This window comes from Corapipo altera, unplaced genomic scaffold (assembly GCF_003945725.1).
Source record: "Corapipo altera isolate COAL_440 unplaced genomic scaffold, ASM394572v1 61411, whole genome shotgun sequence".
NCBI classification, from domain to species: domain Eukaryota; kingdom Metazoa; phylum Chordata; class Aves; order Passeriformes; family Pipridae; genus Corapipo; species Corapipo altera.
In genome coordinates this window covers 1,626,763-1,640,596 of record NW_020884875.1, presented here as the reverse complement: position 1 = coordinate 1,640,596, position 13,834 = coordinate 1,626,763, and the positions used below count along the sequence as shown (strand labels likewise).

Here is a 13,834-nt window from a genome sequence, read left to right as displayed (position 1 = left end):
AAATACTTTTTTACACAAAAAGTCAAAGTCAGTCAAAAATATATAATATATCAAATAAGGTATTAATAAATTTTCTTTAAAACTTTTTCTGTTATATTTTGGATATTGTTTGTATTTTCTTTTCTAGATACATGAACTGAATTTTCCTTCTTGTTCATGTAGTGACAACAGAACAGCTAAATAATCACAGCAAGACTCTGTCCCTTAATTAGCCATATAAAACACATATCAAATTAGTCAACTACATCTTCTATGGGGTTCAATACCTCAGATAGCTTGCCACTTCCTCAATATAAACTGTAAGCTGTACTTTGGATGAGTGTTCCCATGTCTAAACAAATTCCTTCCTCTTTTTTTACTTTATCAAAATGGCTACATAGAAGTACAAAATGTTCTGAGGCCATACCCACTAGGCCCCCTTTCCCTGTCTTTTCCTGCTTTTGAACAATGCTTCTTTTCTTTACAAAAGAAGAATGTCACAAAGCTCTTTTACAAGGACATCTCAAACACATACAAGTTGTGAAATTTACAATTAGTCTTGAAGCCTATAGATATTTTCCACACATGACAAAACATAAGTACTCTCATTTTTAAACTGTGTGACTTTTAAATAGTAATGTTTTTAAAGTCTCATAAGAGTATATTGACTGTGTCCACATATTAAGGATTTCCACGCATAGTCTTTTCCTTCATTCTTGTATAAATATGACCGTGTAGCACAGAACTAAGAATCCTTCACATTGGCTTTAACTAATCCATTAAGCACATATCCTTAAGAAAATACATCTTCAGAAGTCTATAAAAAGTAAGCAGTCACCTTTTCAATGTCTTGAGCTCTTTGCTCTTCTTGGAGCTTCTGAGCTCTCTGCTGCTCTGCAAAATGTGTACGAGCTATTTTATCTGCTACTGCCTTGGATTTTGTTTCAAAACGCTCCGAAATCTGCTGTAGCTGCAAATCAGCCTGATGTGGCACTAAAGTTTTCAAACGCTAAAATTAAACATCAAGCAATGAAGAGTCAGAAACAGTAATAAACATAATTAAATACGACAATTATAAGATGTTTATTTCAAACTGTGTTTTCCTGTGTTAATGGGCACAGAATAAACATCTAAACATGTTTGAATAGAAACCCAGGACTAGCTCCATTGAAAAGAACAGAGATTTGAATTTGAATGATGCCAAACTTTCTTTAGTTTAGAGAAAAGGACAAATTGCTTTGTAGAGCTTCTTGAGGAGGGGAAGTGCAGAGGGAGGTGCTGTGCTCTTCCTGGTATCTAGTGAGAGGACATGTAGGAATAGAAGCATAGAATCATAGGATCACAGAACAGTTTGGATTGGAAAGAACCTTAAAGATCATCTAGTTCCAACCCTCCTGCCCTGGACAGAGACACCTTCCACTAGACCAGGTTGGTCAAAGTCCTATCCAGTCTGGCCTTGAACACTCCCACGGATGGGACATCCACAGCTTCTCTCTGCCAGTGCCTCACCACCCTCACAATAAAGAATTTTTTCTTAATATTTAATCTAAACCTACTCTCAGTTTGAAGCCATTCCTCCTTATTATATCACTACATGCTCTTCTAAAAAGTCTCTCTTCATCTTTCTTGCAGGTTCCCTTCAGGCACTCAAAGGCCACAATTAGGTCATTTTGAAGCCTTCCCTTCTCCAGGCTGAACAATCCCAGTTCTCTCAGCCTTGCCTGGTAGGAGATGCTCCATCCCTGCAATCAGCTTGGTGGCCTCCTCTGGACTTGCTCCAACAGGTCAACGTCCTGCCTCTGCTGAGGACCCCAGAGCTGGATGCAGTGCTCCAAGTGGGGTCTCACCAGAGAGGAGCTGAGGGGCAGAATCCCCTCCCTTGACCTTGACTGCTTTTGAGGCGGCCCAGGACATGTTTGGCTTTCTGGGCTCTAAATGCACACGGCCAGGTCATGTCCAGCCTTTCACCCACCAGCACCCCCAAATCCTTCTCAGCAGGGCTGCTCTTCATTTGCTCATCCCCCAGCAGGGATTGGTATCAGGGGTTGCCCTGACTCAGGTGCATCACCTTGTACTTGGTCTTGTTAAACTGCCTGAGATTCCCATGGACCCAGTGATCAAGCTTGTCCAGGTCCCTCTGGATGGCATCCTGTCCTTCAGGTGTGGCAACCACACCTCTCAGCTTGGTGTCATCTGCAAATTTGCTGAGGGGGCACTCAATGACTTTGTCATTGATGAAGATATTAAATAACACTAGTCCCAGTACGGACTCCTGAGGGGCACCATTTGTCACTGATGTCCATCGGAACTCTGAGCCACTGACTACCCCCCTCTGGTAGTGATCAGCAAGGCAGTTCCTTCCCACTGAACAGTCCACCCATCAAATCCATGCCTCTCCAATTTAGAGAGAAGGATGTTGTGGGGGACCATGTCAAAGGCCTTACAGAAGTCCACATAAATGACATCTGTAGTCCTTCTCTTGTCCACTATTGTAGTCACTCCATGACAGAAGGTCACTGTATTGGTCAGGCAGGACTTGCCCTTGGTGAAGCTGTGCTGGTTGCCTCAAAGCACCTCCCTATCCTCCAGGTGCCTTAGCAGAGCTTCTGGGAAGATCAGTTCCATGATCTTACCAAGTACAGAGACGAGGATGAAAGTCAGTAGTTCCCAGGGTCCTCCTTTTTAAAAGTAGGCACAATGTTTCCCTTTTTCCAGTCACCTGGGATTTCCCCTGATGACCATGAGTTTTCAAACATCATGGACAGTGGTTTGGGAACTACATCAGCCAATTCCCTCAAAATTCTGTGATGGATCTCATGGGGCCCCATAAACTTACATACATGATTGTACATTATGTTTATTATTTACTCAGGTGGTCATGGACCTTATCCCTTCTTACAGTGGGAGGGACTTTGCTCCCCCAGCCCCCATCCTGCTGTCCATTCACTGAAGAGGTGTGGGAAGAGAAGCTTCAGTTAAGACTGAGGCAAAAGAGTTGTTGAGTACTTCAGCCTTCTTCTCATCTGTTGTTACCAGTTTCCCAGTGCTGTTTATCAAAGGGGGTCTACTTTCTTTGACCTTCCTTTTCTGATTAACACACCTGTAGAAGCCCTTCCTGTTATTCTTTGTGCCCCTTGCCACAGTTTCAGCTTTAATATGGCCTTTCTCATCCCATCCCTACACAACCAAACTTCCCCTCCATACTCTTCCCAACTCACTTTTCCTAGCTTCAACTGCCTATGCATTTGCACAGCAGCCACGTCGATCTCTTGCCTTCCTTGCTTGACTTGCTCCTAGTGATTGCTAGCTCTTGCACTCCATGGAAGACACCCTTAAAGATCTTTCAGCTCTGTCTCTGTGGGCAGTCTGCCAGGGCATCCCCTTGACTATCTCCCTGAAGAGCTGAAAGTCTGCTCTCCTAAAGTTCAGGGACCTAACTTTACTCCTCGCCTGACCCACATCCCTCAGGACTGCAAACTCTACCAACGCATGATCACTCCAACCCAGGCTGCCTACAGTCTTGATGTCCCCAATTATCTTGTTTGCACTGGTGACCAGCGGATCAAGAAACACATCCCTCTGGGCTATTTCTTGGGTCAGGAAGTTATCTCTCATGCATTCCAGGAGTCCCTGTGCTACTTTCCCAGCAGATGTCAGGGTGGCTGAAGTCCCACAGCAGGACAAGAGCCTGCGAGCACAATGCTTCCTGTAGCTGGAGTAAGAAGGCTTTGTCAATAGGTTCCCTTGGTCAGGTGGACTGTAGTAGACACCAACTACAGGGTTCCCTTTTTTGTCTTGGTCTGTGATTCTTAGCCACAGGCTTTTCAACTGCTCATGTCTATGCCTTGGAGACAATTCTTCACAATCCATCTCTTTATGTAGAGGGCAACCTGTCTGCCTCTCCTTCCTCTTCAGTCTCTTCTAAAAAGCCTGTAGCCATTTATAGTCACACTCCAACCATGGGATTCATCCCATGCTGCAGCAGGGGAGGTTCAGACTCCATGTTAGGAAGCATTTCTTTACTGAGAGTGTAGTCAAACACCGAGACAGGCTTCCTAGAGAGGTGGTCAATGCCCTAAGTCTGTCACTGTTTCAGAGGCATTTGGACAATGACCTTAATAACAGGCTTTAACTTTTGGTCAGCCCTGAAGCGATCTGGCAGTTGAACTAGATGATCATTGTAGGTCCCTTCTAACTGACATATTCTATTCTATTTAAACTGAAACATAAAAAATTCAACTTAAACACAACAAAAAAATTACTGAAAGGGTGGTAAATAATTTAGACAAGCTGAGAAGTCTCCAGCTTTGAAGATACTCAAGACTGCACTGAACAAGGTCCTGAGCAACACGCTCTAGTTGGCTTTACCTGGAGCAGTGGGGATGGACTAAGTGATTTCCAGAGGCCCCTTCCAACCTCAACTATTCTATGATTCAAATGCCATTCTGAACCTGCCTAAAGACCAGATCTTCTCGCAGTTGCTTAACTTCTTTAAGCTATCCCTCTATAGCTGAAGGGATACTTCAACTCTCTGGTACTATCCTTGCATTTGTTCATAATCTTTCTGCCTGCAGACTATCTTTCAGGAAGTGTGCCAGAAAAAAATGTGAAATTTTACCCAGATGAATTTGATTCATGATATATAGCTTCTTAAAAACTGCCCATCCTGCTAATAAATAATGGTTTGTACATGCTGAATCTTACTGCTGAAAACAAGAAGAATGTCTTTAACAGAACCTACTACACCAATACTGACTTCCTCTTAGCTACTCTCTTTTCCTTTTGTTTTTTTCTCTTTGTATTACCCAGCACATGATTATTGCTGGCTGGAGTGTAGTATAAATATATGGAGAGACATGTAACAGAATGAACCAAATCACTGTGGCACAAAGCTCAACACAGTTATAAACAGGCTTCCTGGAGGGGTAATTAGTCTAAGTTGATACCTAGACCACAATGCAGTCTGCAATCTGCAGTAAAAATGCAGCTGCTGAATAACTACTAGGTTTTGTTGTTATAGTGTTTTAAGTCTGGAGACAGCTTGAAAATAGAGCAGGTAACACAGGATGAACCAAAACAAAGGAAAACAGAACACAGAAGATCAATAGCCTATTGAGTTACTGATAAGCTGTGTAATGCCACTGTATAAGACATTGCAAAGGACTGCTTCTTTTAAATGTAAGTGTTGGGTTTTGAACAGGAGATTTAAAAAGAGAGGAGGGGAAGCACGCAATACACTTGAAAAGTACATGTAAACACATGCTACCTTTTCTCTATTTATACAAAACAGGCATAGCTAGTTACCTCTGGATACAAAACACTCTCAATAGACTTAAGATTTGTAGTTGCGGCGGGTCTTATTGCTTCCATGACTACTCCAGGGTGCTTTGCTTTTCTCTTTTTTTCTAAAGCAATATACAATTCATATAAAAGCTTTGTTGCAGCCCCATGCTGTCCTGTCATGATGTCTTGGGCCACATTCTCATTAAACGGCACACCAAGGAGGTGAAGTGTAGGTTCCAGGCGAGAAAAATTGTTAACTTTTGCATCTGCAACCCTATATGATTAAAAACAACAACAAAAACCAGAAAATAAACTTATTTTCAGTTCCAACTTGCTGCATTAAGCATGGTCATGATACCTACCTAATACCAAGACAGGAGGAGGAAAAAAATAAAACCCACAGAGGACTTTCTTAAATAATGGGTTACACAGTTTGGCTTAGGTTTTATACTGCATTGTATACACACACTGATTACTAAGTATAACTTCTGGGAAAAACAAAGATCACATTGGATTATATAAATCCTGATACCTAAATACACAAAGTGCATCTGACAGCAAAAGCTAACCCCAATTGCAGCTAATGGTATCCCATCCACAAAACACACAAAGAGTTTGAATTAAGTTTCTATATTAGTTGTATCATCACTTGAGCTCTTGCCAATCAAAACATACGTAATGATAAAAAAAGCCTATATTATCCATTAAACCTCACAACACTTTGACATATTTCTTCTCCAATAAAAAGAAATGGACACACAGGTTAGAATTAGCAATTTACATTCAAAGCTAAAACAGTGGCTTGCAGATTACTGTTTTTCTTGATATGTAGATTCTCCTGTGGAAGCAGTCAATATCAGTAGATATACAGAGCAAAATCAAATAATAATAAATTATCAGTTTATCACAAGTAACACATCAAATTTCATCCAACAAATCCATAACTTCAGTCTGAGTCAGAACATCATGCTTTCTATACTGCTCTATCTCTTGAGTTCACAATAGTTCCTTTGTATCTACCAACCAGCTTTTGAGGTCAGCTGAGCTCCAGCACAATTCTACAAAAATGCCCAATTTTACCTGAAGACCTTCTGGTAACAGAGTACTCATCTTATTTTGCGATGAAACTGTCCAGGGGCTCATTATTCTCTCTATAATAGTCCATGCCTTATTTCTTACCCAATTATATATAACTGCAGCTTCCAACTACTGAACATTTTTCTGCCATTGATTCAAGGTTAAGATGAGCCCTATTGTCACAAATCATCTCACATGCACTGAGAGGTTGTAGTGACACCACCTCTTAAATTTTTATTCTGCAAGGTGCGGCAGACTGGTTTGTACATCCCATATTCCCCTTTCTTGCATTCCTTGAAGAGAGGAGTGGCAGTTGCAGTCTTCTAGTCCCGAGTCATCAGGACCTTTCAAAGATTATTGAGTGGTCTAGCAGTGATATCAGCCAGGTCCCTCAGCTCGGGTGGGTATATGCCATCAGGACTTGCATATTTCAAATTTATTTAAACATTCCTTTCTTGCTACAGACTTTCCTATAAGTCTCAGAGGCTTGGGATATCACAGTCTTATGGATGTCTCAATAGGTCCACATTTTCCCTAGCCTTCCTTTTGCTGTGGAGATATCTGTAAAAGCCCTTCTCATTGCCCTTCTGCCTAGGCATAAGACAAGGTCTTTTCCCCATGAGGACAGTCAAGAAAATTGAAATAAATTGCCTGGAGAGTTAGTGTAGTCTTCATCCTTGGCGGTTTTCAAGATGACACTGCGTAAACAACTGCTGCAGACTTTCCTGTCAGTCTCAGGGGCTTGGGATTTCAGAGTGCGAGTTTTACCAGAGAAGCCATTAGGTATCTCAGCCTCAGCGTGGCAGTCTGAGAAATACTCAAGGACCTGAGAGGAAGGCTGATCAATGGAGCCATACTCTGCCACCTTTGATGCAGGAAGACAACTCAGCATGGCTGCTACAGAGGCAGGTCTTGGATCTTACCTGCTGTCTCACACATGGGGTAGCTCTTCTTCTTCCTCACCTTCCCAGCCTGTCCATCCTAAAGAGCCTATATCCAGCCATGGCAGCACACCAGTTGTGTGAGCTAATCCACTGCCTCTCTGTGATTCCAATGATAGTCCAGCAACAGTTCACAGGCTGCTAATTTCTTCTGTTTGATCCCCATGCTGCATGCTTTAGTATACAGGCACTTCAGAGAGGCAGCCAGTTGTGTTGATTTTAAAAAAACATAGAAAAATTTAGAAAAGGTGTGAATGTTTATCCCATAACCTTATCTTCTCAGCACTTCCTTAATTGTGTGCATACATTTGGGGTGGAAGGCCTTCTGCACTGTTTCGCTGCTCTTATTCGCATCACCCTCTTCTTGCTTGCCAGTCCAGGCCATCACTTCCTCACTTGCTTTAGAGTAATCCTCTCCTTCTCCCCTCATTCCTAGTTTACATCTATCCTCACCAGGTTTGTCAGGCTGTTTCAAAGATGCTTTTGTCCATCTTGGCCAGGTGGATCCTATATCTTCCTAGCAGTCTTCCCTCTCAAAAGAGGATCTCACGGCTGTGAAAAACAAATCCCCGCTGTTAACAGCAGCTGCACAACCACTTGTTGACCTGTGGAATCTATCTACTCCTCATCAAGCCCATCCACCTCACCAGCAGAAATAAGAAAAAAAAAATATTTGGGCCCCGTGCTTGTGGCTCCAGGTCTCTCTGGCAATATCCTTGGTACCCACAGAAAAGAGCAGCAGGGATAACAGTGCAAGGGCTCTGGACAAATCTCTGCAGCTCTGGACTGAAGCCCCAGCATGCAGTAAACCCCTCTGGCTAGCATGTCAGGTCAGCAGATGGCACCCCCATTTTCTAGTGCTATCATTTACCTTTTCCCTCTGTGCTCTGACGTAGTTTAGACTTCAACAGCTCAGATGTTTTGTTGCACAGTGCCACCAGCCTCTCATCTGCTACCACAGCCATCAACCTGTTCTGCAGCTTCACATCAGCAGGTGGAGCAGACACCTTCCTTTTCTTCCCAGAAGTCACCTCCTTGCCAGTCATCTCCTTTTCCCAACCCAACCAGATTCTGCCTGCCTCTCTCTCAGCACAGCTGCGGGTCCAGGTTCCTGTATCTGCAGTGTCTCAGAGAAGATCCAATCCACTGATTTCATTCTGCAGCAGCTTGACTTGGTAACACAGCTCCTCCATGAGTATATACCTCTGCAGGCAAAGCCATCACCTCCCACTCATGAAGATGTAAAGACTCTGGGCATTCCCTTCAGTCTGACACAGGGAGACTTGACTCCTTTCTCTGGAGAGAAATCTGATTTGAGGCCTCTGACATTCCGAGTAGTTGCTCCAGTGGGTACTGGGTATCACGCCCTGTCACGCATCCCCATGCTTGCTGAGCACACATACACTGTCTCAGCAGAGTTTCTAACCACTTCTTGCACGTACTGAAGTGCATCTTCACTAACTGCACCTCAAAGGACACTTTTATTGAGAAGAATCAAGAGAACTTGTTAGAAGCTGCTAGAGCCTGCTAGAAGTAAAAGCCTGTTATTTTTCCCAGCAACAGCAGGTACTCTAAAGTTCCTCAAAGAGTTACCAGGGGTCTTCCAATGATCCCAGAAATTCCTGGGAGATCTAGAAGTCCTAGAAGCAGAGCGCAAAAACTGCTGTGCAAAACTGATTTTTGTTGGCTGCCTTTGTTAGCTGTGCTCAAGTTGCTCTCTTGAAAATTGGTGGGACTTGCAGAGGAAAGGGTGTGAATACACGGGAAGTTCAAAGAACATAAAAACAGAGGTTCAGAAGAAAAAGGAAGATTTTATGCAGCCTGGTACTTTTGATGCATAAGCCAAGGAACTCCATGAACTGCATCATCAATGTACCAAAGCTCACAGATCTGCACAACACTTTTCAAGTTCACATTTTTCAGTTCTTCTTCATGACAGATACTAAACCAGATTACTTGTAAACTTATACATTCTTGTATGATTTTCTACCAGGGCTTCACTCAGACCCTCACAATGTATCTCCACCATTTTCATTTTAGTGAAGATGTAATGGTCACCACCACAACACAACTCTGTATTCCTGGCTCTACGCAGCTCACAGGGACAGTGACAGTATTTCCATCCCTAGAGACATCCTTGAAAAGCTTTTTGCATTTTTGGTCTAACCTGTTACTATTGTAGTTGCAATCAAAATGCATAATTTTCTTGAAGAAGTATGATCAATCTCTCTAGATATATGACACTCATTAAGGCATCACACACAAGCAGCTTTTGAATCTCTGAAAAATGTTTCAAATCTCACTAAGTTCTACATGTTTTTCCACTCTGCATTAACAAATTCTGAGAAAATATGTATACTATATTAAAATATATCTACTTTATGTAAGAGACATGTTATCCATAAGTACTAACCTGCTCTGTGAAAATTGTTTAAAGTCATCCTGAAGACCATATTTGTGTAAAAGTTCTCCTAGGAGGTATCCGTTAGAAAATTCTTCTGGAAATGATCCTGGAACTAAGTTTTGGGGTTTGTTGTTTGAGTTTTTTCCAAAAAATAAGAAAATTAAAAGAATTCATACATTAATCTTAATACAGCTTGTTATTATAATAAAACTAAGACCAAATGTCATTAAATAATTCAGAGGAATTTTAGAAGATTGACCTAGCAGTAACAGTTTTCAACTCACAAATAAATAAACTTTCTGTGTAGTTATTTTGCAACATCAGCTTCAGGTAGTAATTTCTCATTTTCATTGTAAAAATATAAACATTGCCATTGAGATTGTGGCAATATCAATAAACTATGATTACTACATTTTCCATACAAAATGTAAATGAAAACAAAGCCAGATCTAATGAGCTTCTCTTCAAGAATCATAGCATATGGTGAGTTGGAAGAGACCCACAGGGATTATCAAGTTCAGCCCTGTGTAGGACACACCAAGAGTCACACCATGTGCCTGAGAGTGTTGTCCAAACACTTCTTGAAGTCTGTCAGGCTTGGTGCTGTGAACACTGCCCTGGGGAGCTTGTTCTAGTGCCCAACCACCCTCTGGGTGAAAAACCTTTTCCTGATATTTAGCCTAAACCTCCCCTGACTCAGCTTCATGCTGTTTCCTTGGGCTCTGTCACTGGTCACCACAAAGAAGAGATCAGTGCCTGCTCCTCTGCTTCCCCAACATGAGGAAGTTGAAGACTATGATGTGGCCTCCCCTCAGTCTCCTCTTCTCCAGGCTGAACAGACCAAGTGACCTCAGCCACTCCTCATATGGCTTCTCCTCAGGGCCCTTCACCATCCCCATTGCCCTCCTTTGAGGGCATTAAGCTCCTAAGAGCTTAACGTCTTTCTTATATTGTGGTGCCCAAACTGCACACAGGACTCAAGGTGAGGCTGCCCCAGTGCAGAGCAGAGCGGGACAATCCCCTCCCTCACCTGGCTGGTGATGCTCTGCCTGATGCTCCCCAGGATATGGCTGGCCCTTCTGGCTGCCAGGGTACTGCTGACTCATATTCAATTTGCCATCAACCAGGATCCCCAGGTCCCTTTCAATGGCACTGTTCTCCAGCCTCTCATTTCCCAGTCTATACACACAACCAGGGTTGCTCCATTCCAGGTGCAGAATCTGGCACTTGCCCTTGTTAAACTTCATACAGTTGGGGATTATCCATTGCTATAATTATCAATAGGAAGTTGCTCCCTCTTCCTTACAGAATAGATGTTTTTGCAATGCCAGCACAATACCTGCCATACAAAACAAAGCACTACTTTCCAAACACATTAAAATATATTTTTTATCCTCTGGAGTCCTTATTAGCAGGTGAAGCTCCAGCACCTCCTGTCTCCCCAGAGAACTTGCCCCATGAGGAGAATTTACTTCAGCTTGAAAACTTCAGGCATTGGAACAGGTTGTCCAGGAAGGTGGTGGAGTCACCATTCCTGGAGGTGTTTAAGAGGCATCTGGGTCTGGCACTGGGCGATGTGGTTTAGGGGTCACAGTGGCAGTGTGGGCCGGACAGTTGGACTGAGTGATCCTGAAGGCTTCTTCCACCCCCGATGATTATATGATTCTATGACTAAACATGTACCTGCGGCGGTACCTGGGAGCGGACCAGCGGGCGGGTCCGCCGGGGGAGCGGCCGGGGGGGGGGGGGAAATCCCCTGGCCCGACCCTGAGGCAGCGCCCTCGGTCCTCCCCGCGCAGCAGGGCCCCACTCACCGACGCGCTGGGAGAGCTTCACCTCCTCGTTCAGCCATTCGCAGAGGATTCGCGACATGGCCGGGCCGGACCCACCGCCGCTTCCTCCACACTCCGCGTCCCGTTGCCGCGGCGACCGCGCGGGGCGCCTGCGCGGTTGGGTCAGGGCGGGCGGCGGCCGTGCCGCGCAGGCGCCACGGGCGGGCGGGTCCGCGGGTGTGCCCGGGCGCGCGGAGGAAGGTGAGCGCGCGGCGGGGCGGGGCGCGCGCCCGCCGCCCCCTCAGCGGGGCCAGGGGGAGGCGCTGGGCGGGCGGGGGCCGAGCGCGGCTCCGCCGAGCTGAGCCCCGGAGGGGTCGTGCCCGGGGGCAGGTGGTCGGTCCCCGCCCCGCCCTGTGCCCCTGCGCCGTGCCGGGCTGGCGGCACACGGGGCTGCCACACCTCTCTGCTCCGGCCGCGTGCTCCATTTGTGTTCCAGCCCGCAATTCCCCGTTCCGCCCCGACCTCGGCGGCGCCGTGCCTTGTTTGCTCCTGAGCTGGTGCGGGTGATAACGGGGCAAAGGGCTGACAGGTTTAGGGTGGACATTAGGGAGGCTGAAGGGTGGACATTAGGTGGAACTTTTTCACAGAAGGGGTGTTTAAACATTGGAATGGACTGCCCAGGGAGATGGTGGAGTCACCGTCCCTGGAGGTGTGTAAGGAAAGCCTGGACGTGGCACTCAGTACCGTGGTCTGGTTGACGGGGTAGTGTCCGATCATGGGTTGGACTCGGTGATCTCGGAGGCCTTTTCCCGCCCAGTCGATTCTGTGATTCTGTGAAACGCAGCCTAGCAGGAGAAAGAAATTAACCCAGGGTGATTTTCCGAAATCCGTTCATACAACGGCACAAATTACTGTGTTGGCGCAGTGTGAAAAGGGGGAGGGAGAGCCAGAAGTGCTGAGAAGGGCTCTGGCGGTGCCAATGTGCGCTACACATCGAGGAGGGTTTTTTCCAGCAGCGCTGTCGGTGTGAGGCTGGGGCGCATCCCTGTGCCAGAACAGCTGCTCCTGTGCGAGCCAAGCCGGGCTTATAACGAGCCTCGCCGATACGGCTCTTTGCTCAGCTTTTGTTTGTATTAAGTCATCTTTGTTTTAGAATCTGAAACAGTCATGGGTGGTTCCAGTGCTCCTATCTGAAGCGTGTGTGACAAAACTGTGGAGCATAGTGCTACATCTGGAAAATGCACTACACACCATGGGGATTTCAGTTGGCCGATTTCTTCTGGAAAAGATTTATTAAAGTTTTACTTAGTTTTTGGGTACCTTTCAGTACAATACAGAATCCTAAAGGATTATTTATCCTGCAGAAGGCCGGAACAAGAGGATCTAGTGGCTAATGATAGGCTGACAGCAAACTAACTGTAATTTTCTAAAGTGACAGTAATCAACAGTTGACATAACTTGGAATGTTACAAATTCTGTTTCTCTACGAGGACCAGAATTCCTCAGATTAAATCTCTGTGCTTTTATGGAGGGTATGCTTCAGATCAAGTTAAATCCTTGAGAATAAATAAAAATAGATGTATAATTGACCAGGCAGGTATTTATATATCTCGAAAAGGTCAGTATAGAATTAGTGATACGTGAATGAATGAAGTAACAGGAAACTTCAGGAGGGGAAGTACTTTCAAGGCAGATGTTTAAATTAATATTTATATTCTTCTAAAGATTCAAAGTTTTGTGTATATCTGAAGGTATAAAAATACCCACACTTTAGAGGGAGAAAAAAAACCTTGAATTTTTAATATTTTCATGACTCTATTTCATAGTAGCATGAAAGTGGTAGCAGTAGTATGAAAATAATAATACTACCCACTAGTAGTGGGTATATCTACTATCACAAGGGTGTTTTTCTGATATGTCAGCGTGTGAAGAACAAATGTATTTTAGCTTTCTCATGGAATTTTTTCCTTAGCTCTAGAAATCAATGTATATTTATTTATGTTTATATATAGTTATATGTTGCTGCACATAGTCATTAACTGTTTAAGAAGTTTATGTTGATTTAAAACATGCAAACCAGAACTGATTTATATTAAGTATAGAACTTCTTTCCATATCACCTCTGACTTTAAAAAGCTGGTACTTCCTGTGTCTCTAGGTTTTTTCCTTATGGAATGTATTCTTTCAACTTTATTATCATATTCAGTGATTTTCTAAACACTTGATTTAGTTTAAAATAACATGGGTTGTTCCATCTGCTGAGATGACATAGTAAAATCTTATTCAGATAAGCTAGAATTATGAGAAACATGGAATTTCATATTTAAATTCAGTAGTGGCTTGTTGTTTCATTTAAATCTGTCTTAGCTCTTAACAAA

General features: G+C 44.0%; 2 protein-coding genes across 17 annotated transcripts in view; one reads left to right on the top strand and one right to left on the bottom strand.

Annotated features, from left to right (window-relative positions):
• Positions 1-11,613, bottom strand: part of SPEF2 (sperm flagellar 2) — a 77,355-nt gene extending 65,742 nt beyond the window's left edge. For 13 of the 14 annotated variants that reach the window (XR_003526222.1, XR_003526221.1, XR_003526220.1 and 10 more), the window contains exons 1-4: positions 11,499-11,613; positions 9,694-9,796; positions 5,284-5,536; positions 818-988 (exon numbers count right to left, since the gene is read on the bottom strand). Coding sequence is in view for 10 of the 14 variants with exons in the window: in XM_027634552.1 (XP_027490353.1) it covers positions 818-988; positions 5,284-5,536; positions 9,694-9,796; positions 11,499-11,556 (585 nt within the window). In the remaining 4 variants the exon portion in view is untranslated. The remainder of the gene's footprint in view (positions 1-817; positions 989-5,283; positions 5,537-9,693; positions 9,797-11,498) is intronic. The other variant, XM_027634555.1, reaches the window with a different exon arrangement.
• A 76-nt stretch (positions 11,614-11,689) lies between these two features.
• Positions 11,690-13,834, top strand: part of PRLR (prolactin receptor) — a 146,834-nt gene continuing 144,689 nt past the window's right edge. For 2 of the 3 annotated variants that reach the window (XM_027634570.1, XM_027634562.1), the window contains exon 1: positions 11,690-11,717. The gene's annotated coding sequence lies outside the window, so the exon portion shown is untranslated. Of the gene's footprint in view, positions 11,718-11,835; positions 12,014-13,834 lie in introns of those variants that run through there. The other variant, XM_027634566.1, reaches the window with a different exon arrangement.